General features: G+C 42.7%; 1 protein-coding gene and 1 non-coding gene across 4 annotated transcripts; both read right to left on the bottom strand.

Annotated features, from left to right (window-relative positions):
- Positions 1-180: 180 nt before the first annotated feature.
- rabgef1 (RAB guanine nucleotide exchange factor (GEF) 1) lies at positions 181-20,765 on the bottom strand. Of its 3 annotated transcripts, XM_018741773.2 has the most exons (11): positions 20,642-20,765; positions 11,998-12,180; positions 11,703-11,878; positions 9,462-9,578; positions 8,699-8,719; positions 6,261-6,427; positions 5,358-5,439; positions 4,360-4,492; positions 4,025-4,116; positions 2,716-2,972; positions 181-2,501 (listed from the first exon to the last, which is right to left on the bottom strand). In XM_018741773.2, exons 2-11 carry the CDS (start codon positions 12,174-12,176, stop codon positions 2,103-2,105), a joined length of 1,623 nt encoding a protein of 540 aa, XP_018597289.1. In that variant the 5' UTR covers positions 12,177-12,180; positions 20,642-20,765; the 3' UTR covers positions 181-2,102. The 3 variants fall into 3 exon arrangements, with proteins under 3 accessions (XP_018597289.1, XP_018597291.1, XP_018597292.1); XM_018741775.2 differs by lacking the exon at positions 8,699-8,719; XM_018741776.2 differs by lacking the exons at positions 8,699-8,719; positions 9,462-9,578.
- Positions 7,788-7,906, bottom strand: LOC114909516 (5S ribosomal RNA). Its single transcript, XR_003797344.1, has one exon. It is a non-coding gene; the product is annotated as a 5S ribosomal RNA (ribosomal RNA).
- Positions 20,766-21,796: the final 1,031 nt, after the last annotated feature.

Here is a 21,796-nt window from a genome sequence, read left to right as displayed (position 1 = left end):
TTCTGTACCATTGCTCAAGAGCACCTCCAATGAGCCGGTCAGTTACTGAGGGAGACCACCAGGGGGCGCTCACAGCCGACTTTCAACACACACACACACACACACACACACACACACACACACACACACACACACACACACACACACACACACACACACACACACAGCTATAGGAGTGTATTTAATAAAAATAAAAATAAAAAAAAGACACAATCCAAAATATTCATTTCACTGATGAAAGATGACACGTGAAAGTGTAACAGCATATTTCCCTTTTACGCTTAACCTGAGAGTGAGCCAGGCTGATATTCTGACAACGGTGCACTGCGACCTCGAATTACTGCTTCTTCGGGCTTCTGAGGAATCGATCGAATCCAATCGATTACTGAAACATCCATAGTTGTTGCAGCTACCATTAAATATAAAGTAGCTTCACTTCATCCACTGAATATTAATTTACATTATCTTCCTTTACTATTAATAAGTGAGGCAAAAAGACAAATCCTCAAAATGACACCGTGGTCATAAATAAAAAGTGAAACGCAGCCAGGGTTCATGTCTAGAGGGAGGAGGGGGGGGAAAAAAAAAAAAAAAAAAAAAAAAAGTGAAGAGCTGTGTCAATGAAATGACTAGACACTTTCCATTTGTCTACAGCGAGTGTTTCGTTACAGTATCATTTTACACTTCATTAAAGATTTAGCAAAACACTTGAGCCATATTACCAGGCAGGGCAGAAGATGTTTAAAATGCAAAGCGCTGTACAGCAAGTTCACCACGAAACCCAACGCACCGTACTTCCACGTAGAAGTCCCAGTTCCCCACGATACCCGTTTTGTCTCTACTGGTGTCCACGTATGAAGAGGAACAGAATATAGTTGGCCCCCAACTTTCCAGCTTCTGAGTAACAAACATCCCACCAATACAAACTTTGAGAAGCACAGTATTTAATATTTATTTTTCATAGAAGATTGTTGGCACAGCAATTTGAATCATGTGCCAAAGTGTCACTATATGCTGGAAGATGGTAAGAGCTGCCTTAAGCTTTTGAAATTGTAAAGTAGATGGAAAAGAAGCAAAGAGAAGGTGAAAAATGCTGTCGATGATCCTGTACCTTCTATATCTACCAGTTTTGAGCTGTCAGCAAAGTGCAGCCTCTTCGTCATCCTCCGCACACATTTAAAACCTTCAGCTTCAAGTTGACACAGTTGTCTGCATGTGAAGATAAGTGACATATTTGTGTACTGGGTATTCGTGAATTGGCTCCAATAGAGCAATAGACACCAGGAGAATGATCTGGTTCTTTATCTTGCCTTCTCCTTTACACTGTGCCATAAATACTCCTGCCAAGGGATTCTAAACGTACAGGCTCACCAGAGGGCAGGGTGGACACCCTCTTACTATAGGAAAGACTGACTATAGTCCCATTCAGTTCATAACAGAATAATCCCACTTCTACCTGGGCTATATTTATATTTACTCATTTAGCACACACTTTTCTCCAAAGTGGCATACAACTCAAGAGTAAACGGGAGTTCATTTCACCAAAAGATGAAAACGGATGCAGACATAAACCTCTCAAAGGACGGTCACTTATTCTAATACCACCCTTTCTTACTGGTGCACGCTGCACTAGTACTTCCATACAGAAGTGATGGTGAGCCCTAGCCTGCTCCGAATAGCAAACCAACTCTCCGTCCCAATGAAGTTCGTAGGTCAAAGACCAACTGTTCGTCCTTAAATAAGTTGAGCGAAGCAGAAACCGGACTGCAGCTGAAGCACCAACATTCTGCTCAACAGATCCAATTGAAACAAATTTAAAAATGAATGACACAGCTTTGGCTATGTTAGGACAGCAGGCTTTGCATTAATTCTGCACTATTGTTACTATTATATGGCAGGTGGAAAAATGTGCAAAAGCCATACTCACGAGCAGGGTGCTCAGCATCATGCTAACCTGGCCTACTAACTTGGTGCTTGCATCAGGAATGACACCATGACTGCAAGCAGAGGTACACAGGAGAGCTATGATGAGCTGGTTGAAAAGACATACGCATGCAGGGGAAAGGGGACAAATACGGAGGCAGGGCGAGCAACACGCTGGGTTAACCAGCAAAGACTTGGGGCTGCAGCGGAGGGGGGAGACGGTCATTCTCCACATTATCCGAGTCGATGGCCGAGGCAGGCGGCCGGACCTCCAGCGGGAACCTCCCCAGGATCTCCCGCACCTCGCGCTCTACACTTTCCTGCCAGTCAATCAGATCGCTCTCAAGGGTCCGCGCCCCCTCGAGCACCCTCTCCTGGCGCGCCTCCAGACTGGCAAGCAGGTCCAGGCTGCGACGGGCTTCCCTCAACGCAGGGCTGATTCCAGGGCCGGCCGAGGGCCACGCCTCAGGCTCTGGTCGGCAGGGGGACATCTGGCCAGACATGTAGCGCTCAAAGTCTTCCGGACTCAAGTTCAGGGACTGGGCATCCAGCTTCTCGATGAAGGCCACAGCACAGCACTGCAGACATAAAAGAGGCAAATACTCTCCAGGTGAGTGTGTTGTCACTGCATAATGTAAACAAAGACATCAGTGGAAAATCAACAATGAAAAGACTGCGGCCCAGGATATGCGCCATGTGTTTGACAAGGGTGTCATGCTGCAGTTAGGCAACGCTGGGCAGCAAAACATTGCGTGTCAATGTGCGCACGTGTCCTATTCACACAACTCCCACCAGATTGGTGAAGTAGTAGCCATCCTCCCCGCTCATCAGGCGACTGGGGTTGCAGAAGCGCGTGATATACTGGATGTTTGACTGCAGTCGGGGTGGGTTGGCTTTCAGCACAATGTAAATGAGCGCAGGCAGGAAGTCGTCGGCAGAGGCGGGCTCGTTCTTCGTGACACGGATCGCGTTGAAGATGTGCTTGCTGCAGCGCGTGATGCAGGCCAGCTTGTCCCGGGGCACACGCTTGGAGTCCATCTCTATGATGTCTGTAAGAACCAGACATTTAACCCACTACTACTGAGCTGTAAGGCATTGCCCAAAAAAAAAAAAAAAAAAAAAAAAAGGGGGGGGGGGGCTGATTTGAAAACAGGATTAACATTTCCATCCATATTCAGTGACTGTTTGCCCTGAGCAAGGTCCCAGGTTCTTGACCACTATCTCAATCACTGGTCACAAAGTCGAGGGGGTCTACACCCTAGATGGGATGCCTTTATATTGCAGAGAATAATATTTCATCTGATATCTGATTTCATTCAAGCTTCCAGTTATTTCCCAGTTTTGGGCAAAACTCAAACCTTTCCACAGAGAGATTTCGCTCACTATTACATGCACAGCAGACACTTAAATGGCTGCGCTCATTTTCTCCCTACAATATTATACTATAGTGACATCATTAATGCACTTTAAATCATATTACTTTGCTTTTGTATAGGAATTTTTTCCAAGATGTTGCCTCAGAGGGCCTAACAAAAAAAAAAATAAATAAAAACCCCAAACAATACACAATGAATACAATTCATCCACACATGACCAGACCTTGGGTGACAGGGTTTCAGGCTGACTGGACAGTCCAGTGCATGGCAATAATTTAAAATATATTTTTAAGAAGTTTGAGCTGCGTGTAATTTTTTTTTTTCGATGATAGGATATGGGGTGGAAAACTTCAAACTAATATTTTCAGGCACAAGCATAATCGTATATACACAAAAACAAACCTTAAAACTTTATACATATAAAACTAGACGATTATGTCAATAAGATTGGCAGAACATATAAATTAGAATGACGAGTGAATCATATGACTGACTCAGGTTCCGGTTTGCCCAGTCATGTGTTATAAAGATATGCATTTGTGCAGAGAAGGGAGAGGGGAAACAAAGATAAGTTCGAGACAAATCCTTCTAAAGATCATTTGTCTTTGGTTGCAAATTTTGTGAATTAAATGCGCAACAGAAGTCTTTACAATAAATTCCCACAGACACCAGCATGTCCAGCCTGTTGAAAGCTGTGCATTTACACCATACTACGACCACCTTACCCGTGATGGCTTTTACCACACTGTCCGACACTTCAGGGATTTCTTCGTCAACAGGGACGCAAAGCATCTGAATAGTTACCCAGTGTAAGGCCCTGTGAAACACACAACCCTGTGTGAATGAAAGAGCTTTACAAACAGAGGAAAAGGTACTTGCAATGAAATAATACAAAGGAGTAGGTGTGGAAAGTACCACAGGCCCACTGCACAAGACAACCTATTCCCACTGGCAGTGCAGTGGTTAAAGGAGTTAAGAGTCAACACAAACCAGTTCATACCAATGCGAATGTACAATACGTCTGCAGGTAATGCAATTTTGCGTACGCGGACCCACCGACCTAATGCGGTTCTGTGTGGCCAAGTCCTTCTTCTCATCATCGGTGGTCTCGGGGCAGAATACATTCTTGTAGAGGCGGGTCATGATGTACTTCTCCACCTGGTCCATCACTCGCTCCACCCGGTCCGTAGACCCTGAACCCGTCCACACTCAGCATATCATTTAAGACCAACCCCTCCGCCAGGACATTGTGTAAAACATCAAGCTACTGTTCACTGCACGAACTCTGAACACTTATCGTATGATTGCTCAGCTGAAACTTCCAAATCAACTTAGAAGACCACCATGTTTACATAGCTGGGTATTTTCACAGCTCAAGGGTCTCACAAAAGGAGCTTTCAGACATGAAATTGCATCCTTCAGGTCACAAATCCACTTAAGTACAACGCCAGTATACACAGCACAATGTACTGGTGTGTTTATTCCCTGAAAAGCAAACATTTCCCCTTCAGAAAGCTTGCCATGCAGGAAGAAGTAAATAATGCGTCACGCTTCCTGTTGAAACTAGGGCTCTGATTATTGCAAATTCCACTTTATTTAACAAATCTGGCCTATTGTCAAAGCCAGAGGACACCACAAGCGTGTCCCTATCGTCTTTACAAGGTCAAAAGGAACCTGCTGACACCAGGCCACATCATGATGTCAGCGTGTTTTCAGGTAAACCTGGGAACGGCCCTCTGCGGCAAAGAGCAGTTCTCAAACTGGTTGGTTTATAAAGCGCCATCATGCATTCATTTTACTACCAGCGACTTCACTCCGTGTTGCAGAGCTATTACTGAAAACACAGCATGTTTTTTCCTTCCCAAACAAAAAAGGCAGGATGAAGAAGAGAAACATGAGAAGTTCTACAGTTTTGTGCTAATGGCAAAGAAAAGCTTACAAAACATCAAAGATGAACACTGAAGCAATAAACAGTTCCCCCCTCCCATTCCTCTCCCTCCCGCAGTGTCTAAAAAAAAAAAAAAAAACAGCAATAGCAACTTTTCTTATTTGACCCACCTTTAAAGTGAGTCAGCAAGCGGTCTGACATGTTCTGGTAAAAATCCTGGACGCACTCAGACAGCTCATCTGCACCAAGGTCCTGGTACAAATAGGGAAGAAAGAAAAGAGAAACAATATCTCAAGATATAAATATACATTCAGCAAAAGAACTGAGTTGTCAGCTCTGGTGGGATAGTACACAGATTTATTAACGACTGAGGTCATTGAAAGAAGTGGTGCAAAAAGCGCTCTTTAAGTAGTTTAATATGAGTTAAGATTTCATAGTTAGTCAAATTTGTTCAGATTTCTCACGTTTCTTTCCCCTTCCTATGGGAAAAACATGTTGTGCACTACATTTATTTCTGCCAGGAGTGTAAACTTGTTTGGGGTTCAGGGAACAAAAATATTGCCAATAGTACTCAATGGAATTATACCAATACTGGCGGGCACATTATCAGAACTGCGTCTAACACTTGGGGTGTTAGGGTGTAACACTCCTCTTCTCCACCCCCCTCATTTGCATATAATTTCTACATTATGCGCAAGTTTAAACGGAGGAAAGAATAAGAAATCCTTATGACTCCCCCACACAACCTACCAAAAGAGACAAAAAAAAATGAAAAAGCCACTAACTGTTGCTTTTGGTAAAAAATGCTGGATATTGCACCACCTCCAGACAGAAGTTTATTCTCAAAAATGCACGTGGACGTCCTTCATCCTCAGCTACTCCAAGTTTGTGTTGGACCAACAGTCCCAACGGCTGAAGATTTACGGTAATTCCCACAGCTCCGCTACCGCACTACAGACTCCTTCCTTGTACAGAAGCTTCGCTTATCGAAGACAATCAGAAGACAGGAAATGAATGCTTAAGTACAACCTACACTACAGGACTGTCATGGCACCAGTCGTTTGGTTGCCCACCTTCTTATTGGCCATGCTCTCAATGAACGCGCGGCACTGCTTGTGGATCTCGCGGCCCGGCTTCTGCAGGTTCTTCAGGAACTCGACAAAGTCACGGGACACACGATCCGTCTCCGTGCTGGACTGGCGGCTCACGGACGGGCTGGGGGTCTTTCCCTCGTGGTTCTCTATAGGCACAGGCAGCCGTGAGAGGAGCTCTCATATAGTCATCGTTCACCATTGACAGGCACGGCGTGAAGGGCGAAGCAGAAATGTTAGAGGGTCTCGGTGTCGGGAATCGTTTCCTCGTTTGTCTAATTATATATGGAAAGCATTTCAAGCGCAACAGCTGATCTACTGCGGCAAGCACAACAGCAGGAGCCTCACACGGATCAGAAAACGTACAGAGGGTTAGGGTTACAAATGTACTCAGAAACATTTGGCTGCTTTTTGCAAAACCGGAGCCAATCTCCCGAGGGCACAACATTCCCAAACAGGGTTAAGTCCCAAAAAGAAAATGCTATTGCACAAAACAACTTGTACTTTCAGCGTCTCTGCACACAAAGAGTACGGAGGACTGAAAAGAGAACGGATTCAAGCAACAATATACTTGCTTCGCCCAAATGTCTAGTGACATTTAAAGCCATGTAAACATGAGAAGGAAAGATGACGCCCTTGAGGTTAAAACAGAGTAAACAGACATTTCGTGTCTGCGGACGTTCCCGTAAACGAAGAGACCATCTCACACGCACTGAATGAACGGGTAACTTTCGTTTGCAAAACAATATTTTGAGGTGCACCCTGCCCAAAAAATAAATAAGACGTAATGCCGCAATGAACCAGTGGATGAGTAATCAGTAACACCTTCATCTGTGAGAGCAGATGACTGTTCATCTACAATTATATTGTTAGTCATTAATACAGAATTTGCAAATGACAGAATCTGCAATTAATTATACTTTGCAATTTTTATCCTAATCTTTGAGAAGATGGAGTATACATTTAGCATAAACACTCCAGCTCCTCAGCTTTGCAACACAGCTGGAACCCGAAGACTGCTGTCCACTTTTAAATGTATTCACCCACTGGATCACAGCATGGGACTATGATGTATTTAACAGAGAATTTTTGCCACTCAAAGTGCTCCATTTTACTAAATTCAAAAATAAGAAAAAAAAAAAAATATATATATATATATATAATCCCAAAGTCACGTTTACTCCTAAGTAACAATCAATAAAGGCTTAACAGACGGACTTCAATTTATACACCAATTAGGTTCTATAAAAACATTAAAGTACTCTATTTTATTTTAGACCAATCCTTTATGAACACACACACACACACACACATCTTCAGAGCCGCTTGTCCCATATGGGGTCACGGGGAACCGGAGCCTACCCGGCAACACAGGGCGTAAGGCCGGAGGGGGAGGGGACACACCCAGGACGGGACGCCAGTCCGTCGCAAGGTACCCCAAGCGGGACTCGAACCCCAGACCCACCGGACAGCAGGACTGTGGTCCAACCCACTGCGCCACCGCACCCCCCCTTACAGCACCTGGTATTCCCAGGCGGTCTCCCATCCAAGTACTAACCAGGCCCGACCCTGCTTAGCTTCCAAGATCGGACGAGATCGGGCGTGTTCAGGGTGGTATGGCCGTAAGCACATTAACACTGAAATTAACTTGAATAAGCCATCTCCACAAGCTCAAACTCAATGACAATTTTTCTATCTTTCAACATTCTCTCTCTTCTCGCCAGCTTCATTTTTAAATCCGCACTTCGGTTACCATGGTAGAAGTACACCGGTTCTTAGGGGCACTGTTACAATCACCGCCAGTTAAGGACACCAGACCCAAGCTTTGCCCACTGTGGAAGGGAGCTGAACTGAGATCACCCTATTCTGTTCCAGCGTGCTCTCCTGTCATCTATCAGCTTGGCATGTAAACACAGGGTGCGTTTGTTCTGCAATAAACTCAAGAGTCGGAAAACAGGAAAAAATAAGCAATTCAGTGAAATCTAAAATGACAATCCAATCAACGCCTAAAGAAAAACAGTTTCATGACGAGCACTTGGGAATTACTGAAATAAAAGAAGCCAAACAGCTGTAATAACACAACATTTAGTGAAAACCACAATTTCTGTAGTATTTTTCAGGAAGGAAACACTAACTCTATTATGTGAAGGCCTATATTATAATATACTACATTATTACTATTAGTAATAGATTACAAACTGAAACGGACAACTGCCTATTGCAGAGCATGAAATAAAACTACCAGTCTTGAAGCAGCACCGGGTATAGCCTTGGAGAAAACACATTGTGGGTGCCTACGAGCTAAGGCTATCAGGTTTATTTAGCATCTCTGCGACAGCACTACAGGCCAGGCTGCTCGTACCCAGGGCTAGAGAGGCACACAAAACAGGGAGCTAGAAAGCAGACAGGACATCACCCACCTCTCAACCTGGATACCAGTGCTGCCATCAGCGAGGACACAGGGGGATCAAGGAAGCCAGACAATGAGATGATGAGCACTGTGTCACCAAGAGGACCCCCCCTCCCCCCCCACACACACACACACACACACACACACACACACACACACACACACACACACACACACACACACACACACACACACACACACACACACACACAAACTTCTCTACCTGACTTCCCATCTATTTCCCACTTTCAAGAAACTTGTGTGGAAAAACCCCCGACTTTTTTTTTTTTTTTTTTTTTAAAAAGGCAGAACACTTGGCTTTCACTGGGACATCTCCACAACATCCATTTTTCAGGATACGCCACCACCGCGTGGACATTTCTCTGAAAACATCCACACAAATTCATACGCACAGACAGGCGTGCACAGGCAGAGACACGCACACGCAAACGCGCTTTTGGTCTGTGTTCTCCTGTTTATAAGCGCCCGGCAGACAGCATACTCACACCTGGTACTCATGCAGTGATGCGGAGAATAAAGAGTGACATCAACTGAGCACTACTGGCACACAGGCACAGCAAACCCGAGGTGCAGTCAGGCAGAGATGGATTTTTCGGGTCAATCGCAAATCAACAATTCCAGGCTACAGGAAGACTGGTCCACACAGACATAAGCACGCAAGCTGTAAACGGGAGCTAAAGAAATGCCAGGCGTCTCCTTAGGGTGGGCAAGTGAGGACTCCTACTAGGCCATCCTCCGAATGCAGGATTTACCTTCAGTGGGGGACACCATCTCCCAAGGTGGTGTGAAAATGCCCCTCAGGTCCCTGAGCAGGGTCTCTCCGTGGCGCTCCCTGGCACCCGGCACCTTCTCCACTTTCTCGGAGGGTGCTGGAACGGAGCCGGAGCGTGCCAGGGGACAGAGGTGAGAGGGCATACGCAGGATGGAGGGGAGAGTCAAGCCGTGGCATGAGCATGGGAAATGGACAGGAAGTGACAGATGGAGGAGGACAACCAAAATGGTGCATTAATGGAATTTTTAAACTTCCATACACGGAAAAAACGTGGGGGGGGGAATGTGCAGCTACAAATGGAAAGTAAAACAAAACAATGAATTCACTGTCACGGCAAATACAAAATTATAAATGACCGCTGCATATTTTTCAAATGCAGCCTTGCGAGAGGGTTTTGCTACACAGCGACATTTCAGAGAGTAACCCACACAAAGTACAACATTTAATAAAAATAAAAGAAAAGATTGTGGGATCCCATCGGAAGCTTCCACAGGAAGACCAGTCCTCGTAGGCTATTCAACGTGTTCCGTTGCTCAGTCTTGAATAAGGCTCTGTTGGGATTCCTGCCAAGCTAAGCTAATGTCTTGAGTATCGATGAAGGGCTATGGAAATTTGCTGAAAGAGCAACCAGTGAAAACGCAGCAATAGCGGACAAGCAATATACCCTCGACATGCAAACCTACATGTTGAATAGACCAGATTACAAAAATTCCAATGTCAAATATAGAAACTTGCTTTATTTTGGGCTTATGCTAGATTCTCCGAAGCACAACGCTTTTCCAAGGCCTCAATAAAATATAATGTTGAATATACAGATAGTCCTTGGCTCACAATAGGGTTCCTTTCCAACAGCCTCGAATAAGTTTTAATAAAAAAAAAATCCCTTTATATGAACCGTAAGAATATATATAAAAAAAATAAAAAGCATGGATGCTACATTTACAGTAAGGCCGTTTTATTTTTCAAACTTTGCAAATGATTCATGTTCAATATGATACGAAAATGATAAATACAGTACAGAATCACTCAGGCTGCACTATTTTCACTTTCATTTCAAAGTGAATTTTCTTATGCTTTTTATTTTCAGCACCACAACACTTTCACTTGTTAGGCATTTTAATTAAAAACATCAAGGATATCATGAATAAAAAGCTTTGTAAACAAAACAAAATTGCTGCCGAACACACAAACGCTGACCAAGACCCGAACAATAACAGATATGGTGCCTTGCGGCAGCAGATGGAGCGGTCGTCATCTGACATTACGATCAAATGTCAGGACTCAAAAATAAGGTAAGGTTAACGGGACAGTCACTGTAAGCCCGGGTGGTCTTAAGTCACGTCATAACTCAAGGAATACCTGTATGAAGACATGGAAATAGTGACGCTTCATCTCTCAAAGCACACGTACGTAACCACAGACACGAGCGCAACCAAACAGAAGGTGCCGAACCAGCGGAGAAACACTGATTCAAGGCCCCTTTCTTCTACCCTAAGGCTCTGATATTAGGTCTTCTGTGAAATGGATTTCCAGAGTCTCTCTCAGCTCATTGCGGACCAGCCCACTGCCAGGCCAATAAACTTTAAGAAACTAAGGTGCCCTTACAAATTTAATGACAGAAGCAAAGCCTGGAGAGTTTAAATGCTTACCATCTTTCTGAAGGAAACACTGACCATATTTCCACAGTTTCATAATGACTTCCTGCAATTGTGTTTCCTCGGTAAGCACAAAACTCGCTTATTTCAGACCTTCAGTACACACTTTCAGGAAAAACTCAAGCTTCCATAGCTCAAGTTCCTGACATGCTTTCTCACTGCAGAAACTTTCATATGACATATATTCCAGCAGGGTTTTGGGCAATGATGGAAGAGCACATGTCAAGCCTACTGAAAGACTATGTTTTTCGGAATAGAGGCGTTTTGGTGGGTAAAACCTTCGGCGCTGAAGGCATTGCTCAGAATCCTACATAAAACAAGTGGTTTCAAACACCCAAATCCTTCATTTCTAATTTTACTTCAAGTTGAGTGCATCTTTGTTTTTTCTGATATACCCAAACACAAAAGAAAAATATCAATTAGAAAACAAACCACACAATCGCCGAGGTGGCACTTCCAACCACAGCTCTAACCACTAAACACTTGAAATAGCACACTTTCTTCATGGAGTCATCCAAAAGACTCCTCATTACCTCCCGCACCCCAACCCTGAAACCCATCAGCACCTTTCTTTGAGGCCGTGCGTGAAGATGGGCTGAAGAACTTCTTCACTGTGGTCACTTTCCGGGTCTTCTCATTGGTCTTCTTTTCCTCGAATTTCGAGAAGGGTGCAAGTGATGGCTGAGGCTGGGACTGTGCCCCTTGGCTACTGGCATAGGCAGCTTCCTCCTCTCGCTGCAGTCTGGGTCACACACAGCAGGACAGTGTTTTGTGGCCATAGGGAGGATGTTGATTTGTATGCACATGCAGAAACTGTACATGGAAAACTAGCAGAAGGCATGCAGGGAAAGGGGGCCATACTTCTCTGCCAGTGCCCAATCCTCCTGGATCTGCTTCTGCCGGGCACGCTGGTACTCCTCCCTCCAGCACTTGGAGCACAGGCCCTGCCAGGATGTATTGCCATAGTAACCGCATCCTTTCTTGCACAGCAACTCTGACTGGTCCACATGGATCCCCCTGCGTTCAAACTTTTGGCTCATCTCTCTGTTAGCAAGACAACATGGTATAGGACAATTGGTGAAATTAAAAATGGTAAAGACGCAGTACACACTGATTAAAATCACCAGTGAAACATAAACTGTGTACTCTACCAAAGGTAATAGCCGTCTCCGTTCATCTTTTTTTAGCTCAACTTGACCTGGTAATTTCTCCAATCCAAGCATAATTTACCAATCAATCAGTATTTGGATAATTAACTGTGATTCACCGCTGATAAATCTGATTCACCAAAAACTGACTAGTACTATGACCTGAATAAAGATAGCAGTCAAAAACAATGCTCGTGTTAAAGTGAGGTTACTTAAAACAATTGTTCAAGTAAAACCAGTTCTCCAATCATCTACTTAAGTTATTGAAAAAGGGATTTAAAAAAAAAAAAAACCCCCACACATACACTACAGTCTAAACTTGTGTGGGGAAAAAAAAAAAAATATCTATATACCAAGCCCTTATTTTCCTGGGTGCCACAGAACAAACAAAAACTACTAATGAAAAACAGGCTTTTTATTCTGTCCAGTGGAATTTTTGGCTGTTACTCAGTCTTACTAACAAAGTGGGTATTTTCTTTTGTACAACGGCACCTTTATGTGTATCACATATTTTGAAAAGAAACACACACAGTTTCAAAAAAAAGAAATAAAAGGTGGTGGCAACCTGGCTATTTGGTGTCTACAACTAGTGATTTAACCTAAACATTACCTCATTAACCTCAACATTACTGGAAATAATAAAAGCAGACGCTGCTCAGACTGAGCAAATAAACATAGGACCATAGTCTGTTGGTTAACTGGCTAATCTGATTCCCTGAATTTAGTAAGTGCTAGAAGTTTAACAGCTATTTGGGCAACGGTTCATTTAGGACAACAAAAATGACAAAGACAAAGCATCACCTTCAAAACTAGTTATATCTACTGCTTTGGAAAGAGTCAAATGTTTAAAGAAAAGAGAAAAAGTTCAATGATATGGATGTTCCGGTCAAAAAAAAGCAAAGCTCGTTACCAACAAGTGAATAGGTAAATCTACATGACAGGCATTAAAACAATTTAAAACATTCAAATGTACATACAGACCTGTGCACATGCCTTCCTTTCTCAAAGTTTGCAGTCTCAATTGCATGCTTCACAGTGCTCATTATCACTGCATTTACTTGACCTTCTCTCTCCCATACTGTCCAATTTTCAGAAGATGGACTGTATTCAGATTTTTTTTTAAATTGCACTTTTGTTCCGTTTGTGACCATACTTTGCAGGTTAAAAGAAAACCCATGACACCAACAGTGGTCAAAAATCCACAGCAGTCAGCTGACAGCAAGGAGATGTTGCTACTGTTAAAGTGACGTAAGGAAAAATTTAATTTAAACTTTAATGTAAATTTCTGAATTAATGAACAGTAACAAAAGCATAACTAGGAAAAGGTACATTTCTTTCTTTACAAATACACACTCACAGAACACAACACTAATAATGGGTAGGGCCCCCTCGTTGCTCTCAAAACGGGCTCAATTCTTTGTGGCATGGATTCCACGAGATGTTGGAAACACTTCTGTGATATTCTGGTCCATGTTGACATGACTGCATCATGCAATTTCTGCAGATTTGTCAACTGCACATTCATGTTGCCATTCTACCACATCCCAAAGGTGTTCTACTGCATTCAGATCTGGCGACTGGAAAGGCCACTGAAGAACGCTGAACTCATTGTTGTGATCATGAAACGAGTGAGACAACTTTTGCTTTGTGACATGGTGTATTATCACGCTGGAAGTGGCCATTAGAAATTGGGTACTGTGGCCATAAAGGGATGCACATAGTCAGAAACGATACTCAGATAGGCTGTGGCATTGAAGCGATGATTGATTGGTATCAACAGGCCCAAAGCATGATGATAAAACATTCCCAGACCATTACACCACCACCACCAGCCTGGACTGGTGACAAGGCAAGTTGGGTCCATGGATTCATGTTGTTGATGTCAAACTCTTACTTTACCATCTCAGTGCCTCAGCAGAAATCAAGATTAATTAGACCAGGCTATATTTTTCCAGTCTCCAACTCTCGGTTTGGTGAGTTTGTGTCCACTGCAGCCTCAGCTTCTGTTCTTGGCTGATAGGAGTGGAACCTGACGTGGTCTTCTGCTGTTGTAGCCCATCTCCCTCAAGGTTTGACATGTGCATTCTGAGATGCTTTGCTGCTCACCACAGTTGTAAAAAGTGGTTCAAGGTGTTTCTGTCCATAAAACTGTCGCTCATTAGATGTTTGGTTTTTTTTTTTTTTGCACCATTCTGAGTAAACTCCAGAGACTGTAGTGTGTGAAAATCCCAGGAGATCAGCAGTTACGGAAATACTTAAACCAGCGCGTCTGGAACCAATCATCATGCCACGGTCAAAATCACAGATTACATTTTTCCCCATTCTGGTGTTTGATGTGAACATTAACTGAAGCTCCTGACATGCATCTGCATGATTTTATGCACTGTGCTGCTGCCAAGTGATTGGCTGATTAGATAATTGCATAAATAAGTACACTCATGGATCAGTTTAATAGGTACACCTGCCTAAGTATTGGTGCCAAAAACTTCTGTGAAAAGTACAACTGCTCCATAATTTACTTTACTCCAAGAATATGATATTCACCTCTGCTGACCAGCCTGTGCCATAAATCCAAGAAAAATTAAAAACTCACAAAAAACCTCAACAAGATGATTCAGAACCATGACTATCAGAATAAATGAGTACTTATTATGAAGAGCAACAGAGATGTAAAGTATGGGCCGTAAAAGCTTGATATTAACACTTACAATGGATCCTATGTTGTACAATCTATGGATCCCTTGTCCATTGTCATGATATGGCTTTTACAGAACTCCATTTTTCTTTCCATACAATGCAATACTGTTTCTCCGTTTGGTCACAAAAGCTATTTACTTGAGATTTGTCAGACCTAATCACACACTGTATAAGACTTCATCCACCCATCCAATTTCAATGACCGCTTGTCCTTATACAGGGTCACGGTGTGTACAAGACTGAAGGATATTTCAGCTCAGCCTACAGGATTTAGCTTCCATAACAAACTGGCTTTTATTAAAATTTTAAGCTAAATAAAAGATCCAGCATTTACTTTTTTAAAAATGCATTTGCTGAACTAATGCTTTTCTCTAAAAGTAACTTAACATTTAAAGTTACCAACAGATTTAGCCATTTATACAGCTGGGTAATTGTTACTGGTGCAATTTAGGTTAACACCTTGCTGAAGTGTATTGCAGATGAGATGTATGTTGCATTGGACAAAAGCATCTGTTAAATGAATAAATATAAATGCACTACAGCTGTGACCCCCTCCCAAGTCGAAAGACAGCAGCACTAACCACTACACTCCCCGAACTTTTCCATATTTCTATTACAGGGAGTATTATGTTCAAAAACTTCTAGTGCAAATTATGAAAATATATACCTTTTTTCATGCAAGCGAATTAATCTGTGTAACAGCATTTCTGCCCATCATGTGGTCATTTTACTTCCACAATGAGCATTTTATTCTGTACAAGAGCTTGTATGAGATGATGGTTTGGGACAGATACATACTTGGTGTCTGAAACCCAAAAGTTTTTTTTTTTTTTAAATCCTTCAGTGGTGTCAATCTGGATATTTTGCTTCAGTGTACTGACATTGTCATACTACTTCCTCTCTATCAGACTGACAAGCTGAACCATCACTATGATTAAAGTAAATATAAATCACAACCGAAACAGCAAAATCAATACTACAACTGCCAGTTAATTTTGCTGGTGCTTTGAACCCAAGCCACTCGAAGTGTTAACACGCCATATAACATCTGAGTCAAATTATCAAAATGTCGTGACCAAGGCTGTCCCTCACACTGTATGCTTCCTGGGTAGACTCTTGACCTCTATGACCCTGCAGCCAACAAGCATTAACTGAAATGTATTTTTTAAAACCAAGACAGAAATATCGATTTTCGTTAAATATGTTGAGGTTATCACTGCTGCTCATAAGAATACCTTTACATTTAGGTGACTTTTTGACAGGGAACTGATTTTCCCCATTGGAAAATAAAGTACTTTGACCTCCAACAGTAATTCAACTAACCAAATGACTTCATGGAACAATTTAAGCTGATTTTCAAAAATATTAATTTTAAAAATCACCTGAACACAGTGAAACATTAGTGCACTAAAACAAACGTTACCTATATTTCCAAGTGGGCTACAGTGTGGCCAGACCTCTAGTTTACTAACACTAGTCTGCAGATTTGTCACCTTCAGGCACTGTCATCACTTCTTCCTATGCACAACAGACAGAAAATATTGACGTTTCAAACATGAACACATCTCTCCGTATGACAAGTCCACAGAGTGAGTAATGTTTCTGCAAATTTTCTTGCTATAATAACTTTATTGACAAGGTAGCAGACAGACATGCAAAGACATGCTGTTTGCAGTTTCGCAAAGCATTTCTCTCTTTTGCACCTGGGGGCTAAAAATTTTGCCATTATAACAAGCTGTCCAATTCACAGTAAACTTTTGTGAGACTCGCTGATTGACAATCGTTCCAAGAAGATCGAAGAAGCTGGGAGCAGGCACAGAGTTCCATTCTTTGTCAGTAATTATACCGTAACAAACTTAATGCTGTATATCCACAGCGCGGTAGATAAAAATATCTTGATAAAAATGCCACTTTATTTCAAGTTAACTGAATTACTGGCTGCTGGTCAGTGTTCTAGGAAAAAGCAACAACTATTAAGGACAATGTATTTATGTATCGATACACTTTTTTTTTTTTTTTTTTAAAAGTTTAAATGGGGTGCAATTACCCAGTTTTGCATCTTGAATTAGGATACCAATACCAGCTCAGGCAACATAATATTAAATTCAATCTACAGCCCTGTTGGTGTATGGAGAATATCAGGTGCCAATGTGAACAATGAGGGGGACTGAATTGGACTGGACTTCTTACCGGGATGACGGTTTTCCTTGTACAATGCAGTACTGGGTATGTGACACATATTCAGACAAAGTCACTAATAGCACAGTTCACATATCTGGTGGTAACCATGCATCATGTACCCCATGTGCTCAATACTTCAGTATTGAGAGAGACAGACAGACAGACACCAGGACTGAGACCCTATGCAACGAGAACTGCCTACCCTAGCATTTCAGGGACTGGAAAGAACCAGCATGTGATTGCAGACCACCACACAAAATGTGCAGATAAAGAAACTCTGACCCGATGTTTGCCTGGGTTCCAGGGAGTAATCCTTGTCTTTGGGGGGGAGAAAAAGACAGAATGGCAGAGAGGAAACCGAAGACTGGGGACTATATTGATCCCGTAGCTATACCAGTAATGGAAACGAGGAAGAGAGAAACTGAACCGAGGACAATTGACAACCCCCCAGCAGGAAGGAGCCATCTAAGCATTAATATTTCAGCATGCTGAATCTGCCTGTCTAGAGGACACCTCTACACCGCCACAGTACTGATGGGGTTAAACTCTTGCCTCCGTCTTCATGGAGTCTCCTTAGCCTCTGCCAAAGGTCATCTTCCCAGTGTTTACCAATATGCACCGTGTTCTCTTGTCTGTTTATTTAATGACTAAACAGTCAGACGTGATAACTGCTCTGAATATATGCTCTTCTGCCTCAACTGTAAATGTACTGTAACATGATGGAAAATGGCCCATGCTTGGCCAGTATTAGAAACCTCAGAGAACAACCAGAACACAACATCAGCATTCCAAAATTGGACATTTAAAAAAAAAAAAAAAAAAAGAGAGCCTGGATTTTTGAGTTTCCAAATTCCATCTTTTGCCTTCTTTGGGATTGAAATACCTTTGTTTTAATTAAAAATTCAGTTCAACTACTACTTTTAAAAACCTGCCTCAAAACAAACCCCGGTGAGCGCAAGCAAAAACATTTCACATTACACAGCATACTTCGTACAAAAAAGGAACTTAACCCTTTAAACATTTCATCATTTGCAAGATTTCAGACAAGCTGCATACATTTCATAGGTTCTTGCTTCTAAAAAGAACACAATTAATAATGAGTACCCACCCATAGCCAGGCTTCCCATTTATTTAAAAAAAAAAAAAAGCATCATGACCAGACTAATGACTGTTGGTGAACCTATTAACAGCAGTCAAAAGATGCAGCAAATTTACAACCAGAGTGATCTCATTGAGAACAAGCACTGCACCACAAACAGCTGTAATAGAACACAAATACACTAATAAAGCTGTCAGAACTGGCCTGCTTCAGGCAGGACTGGGAGCTACAGTGGCATGGCACCTCTTCTGGCACACTGCTTTTCAGAATGCGTTTATCAATGCAAACGCACACCCGCCCTGCAATTAAAGGAAATTCCCTTTGCTGATCTCTGTGCCAAAAGAGGCCAGCGTGACCTCAAAAGTAGAGTAAACACATCGTTCAGTTAGTTTAGGAGCTGAGCCCTCCAAGCCTGGGAGAAGGGTTGTGCTTTTCACCATCTCACCCAGACACCTGGCTTTGGCACACCTGTCCTTCCAGTAACGCCTGCATTTCTAAGCTTTGTCAAGTTTTATCTGCAAAATTATTGTCAGTAAATGTTTGCCATTAGACCCGATTTTGTAAAAAGGCCTTACAGACACAAAAAAAATGTTCAGTGCCTGGAAGTCAATTTCCATCCAGGTCCATTTGCAGACAAGTCTCTCAAGCAGAATCTCTCCAATTCCAAAGAGTAACCTGAATTAATGAAATATTAATGAGTTCAACAATGCTCTTCACATTAAACAGAGTCACATGGACCCTTGTTTGTATCATTAAATCACATGCATTTTGCATAACTGCTGATGTAACATTTTTATAGTGATGAAGTCTACAGCATCAAATCATAAAACATTAACACATGGGTCTATTCAGCATTTTAAACTTATTTTACTGTATTCAGTATTAATAGCACTATATGGGGTTTCATTTCTCTTTACACTAGACTATGCAACACATTGCTTTGCTTCAGAAACTAGGCAAGATAAACGGAAATAACTATATAGTTTAATTTAAAAATAGTGACAAGCTGACAAGTAGTGATACAGAACTTCCCCTTTTGTCACAATTTGCTTTGCATAGTTTGTTTTGTTCATTCAGCCAACTGAATTCTGCTACACTGGAACTTAAATGTATGATTTTTTATATATATTATATTTTTTGGTTTTTGCTTATGTAACTTATTTCCAGGACTGTTGAGTAAAATCTGTCGCTGCAGTTAGCAACCGCAAGCACCAAATATTTTTGAGTGAGCTAAAAGGAAAATAAATTATAAATTAACATTATGCGGGCAACGGAGCGGCAACTCAATCTCATAAGGCTCATTTTTAAAGAAAGATGAGCTGCAAATGAAACGAATCCACTTTGCTTATTCTAGATGCTGTTTACTTTACGAAGCCCTTGTCAAATCCTGCCAAATTTATTGATCATTAAGATGTTTAATTTGCAGATTCTACACTGTAAAAAAAAAAAAAAAAACAAAAAAAAAAAAAATTATGAACAAGTCATATGCAAGCTTGAAGTAAACAGCTACATTTACATTGTTTCTGATGCTTTCTTCCAAAGTAACTTGCAGTGACTGACTGATTTACAGCCGGGTAATTTCACTGGAGTAATTCAGGGTAAGTACCTTTCTCAAGGGTATTATTACAGCAGGAGGTGGGACTGAAACCCGGACTGGAGCAACTGGTGCCTTGTGTGAGACGAGATGAACAAGTCAAGTGGCAGGAGTGAGGCACCAGGGGGCGTGTTGGTTAGAGCTACTCCTTGCACTCAAAGGACACAAAATCCCACCTCCTGCCCGCCGCAGATCCTTAGAACAATACAGTGGGAATTAGCACATTCAATATAACGTGACATTGCAAGTGGCTAACTCTGTATCAGATACAAATAAATATTTATTTCAATAAATACATAAATAAATAAAGGCTGAGTACCTCACTCCCGGACTCATTACAGTAAGCGCTCGCCGAGATGATACGATGAAATCTGTGTGTGTGTGTGTGTGTGTGTGTGTGTGTGTATATACACAGTAATATATATACACGAGTGAGGAGAGCGCTCGACAACACGGCCAACCCATAATAATCTCCACGTTTAGCAGAAACGTTCCTGTTCACGCGGCGGACTCCAGCTACTCCCTGCAGGGAACAGAGACACACTCCTCCCGTGCGACCGACCGACCAACCGACCGACCGACCGACACACACACACACACACACACACACACACGCGGCGTGTCTATGCATCAGTGTGCGGCTAAACCCCGCATTGTTGTCACGGCCGGCGGGACAATGCAATGGTCAAGGACTCGGACAGCTGAGCGAGCTAACGTGCTAACAGGCTAGTAGCTGCACCGAACGAACGTCCACAGCTAACCCACCGTGTCCCTGTCGTCACTCACCTTTCCTCCGTGACTGCGGCGCAGTTCTTGCGTAGGACCCGCAGTTTACTTCCCGCGCAGTAGCGGTTACACAGCTCTCTCCCCCGACAGACACACGCAGGACACGCTCCTACGCTCCACCCTCTCTCCGTTATGCCACCGAAGGAGGGCAGACGAGCGTGATCACGTGTCCATATTCAGCCCCGCTTATCATAGGACAGCGGTGGCTGACCGGTCCGCGCGCAGTCACGTGTTCGAATCAGGGAGAGTGGAAATTGACCAATCCGAACGCGCTTTTTCATTCTTCCTGCGCGCTCGACGTCCCATGTGCGACTAGTATACAGTCCTTAGGGATTAAGCTCCCCGAACACGTATACTATACTATTTCTAAAAATACTCCTGGTATAGGACGGAGTTTGAGCGCACTTTAAGATGTCCTTTGTGTACTTTGCGGTTGCTCATTTGCATAACAAAAGTGTCGATTGTTTTTAATAGCATCACAAGTTTTCCGACTGGTGCTTTAAACATTAGGCGGGAACAGTCCATGTGAAGATGTGGGCCTCAACCTCTGTCCGTGGAACTGTATGAAATTTAGTAACTATCTCAGAATTATTACATTATGATATCACAGATTATCAAGTCTTCACAATCGATGGTGAAGAAATAGAGTTAGTAGATAACTTGAGTCTACTCGGGTCAATAATCAATAAATAAGTGACAAGCAGCCAGGAAATCCAACGACGAATTGCTCTGGGCAAAACCGCCAGGAAGTGCTTGGACAAAATTCTCAGGTGCAGGGATGTGGCTGTACGCAAAAGTCCGGCTAGTTGAAACCATGGTCTTCTCGGTCACGTCATACGGATGCGAGAGGTGAACGGTGAAGAAGACGGACAGGAAGAAAACTGACGCCTTTCAGCTATGGTGCAGGCGAAGAATCCTGCGTTTACTCTGAACCCTGGATGGATATTGCAGCAGATCGAACCAAAGGTGTCATTGGAATCTCGGAGGACACGGCTTCGACTCTCTTACTTCGGACACATCATGCGGCGAGAACAGTCAATGGCCAAGGACATCATGCTGGGCAAAGTGGAAAGTCAACGTAGAAGAGGAAGGCCAGCTACGTGGTGGATCGACACAATCACCACAGCCATGGATGCCCCACTTTTAAGTCCTAGC

The sequence above is a fragment of the Scleropages formosus genome, chromosome 25, assembly GCF_900964775.1.
Source record: "Scleropages formosus chromosome 25, fSclFor1.1, whole genome shotgun sequence".
NCBI classification, from domain to species: Eukaryota; Metazoa; Chordata; class Actinopteri; order Osteoglossiformes; family Osteoglossidae; genus Scleropages; species Scleropages formosus.
Note: the sequence above shows the minus strand (reverse complement) of the source record. Positions and strands in the feature narration are given on the sequence as shown.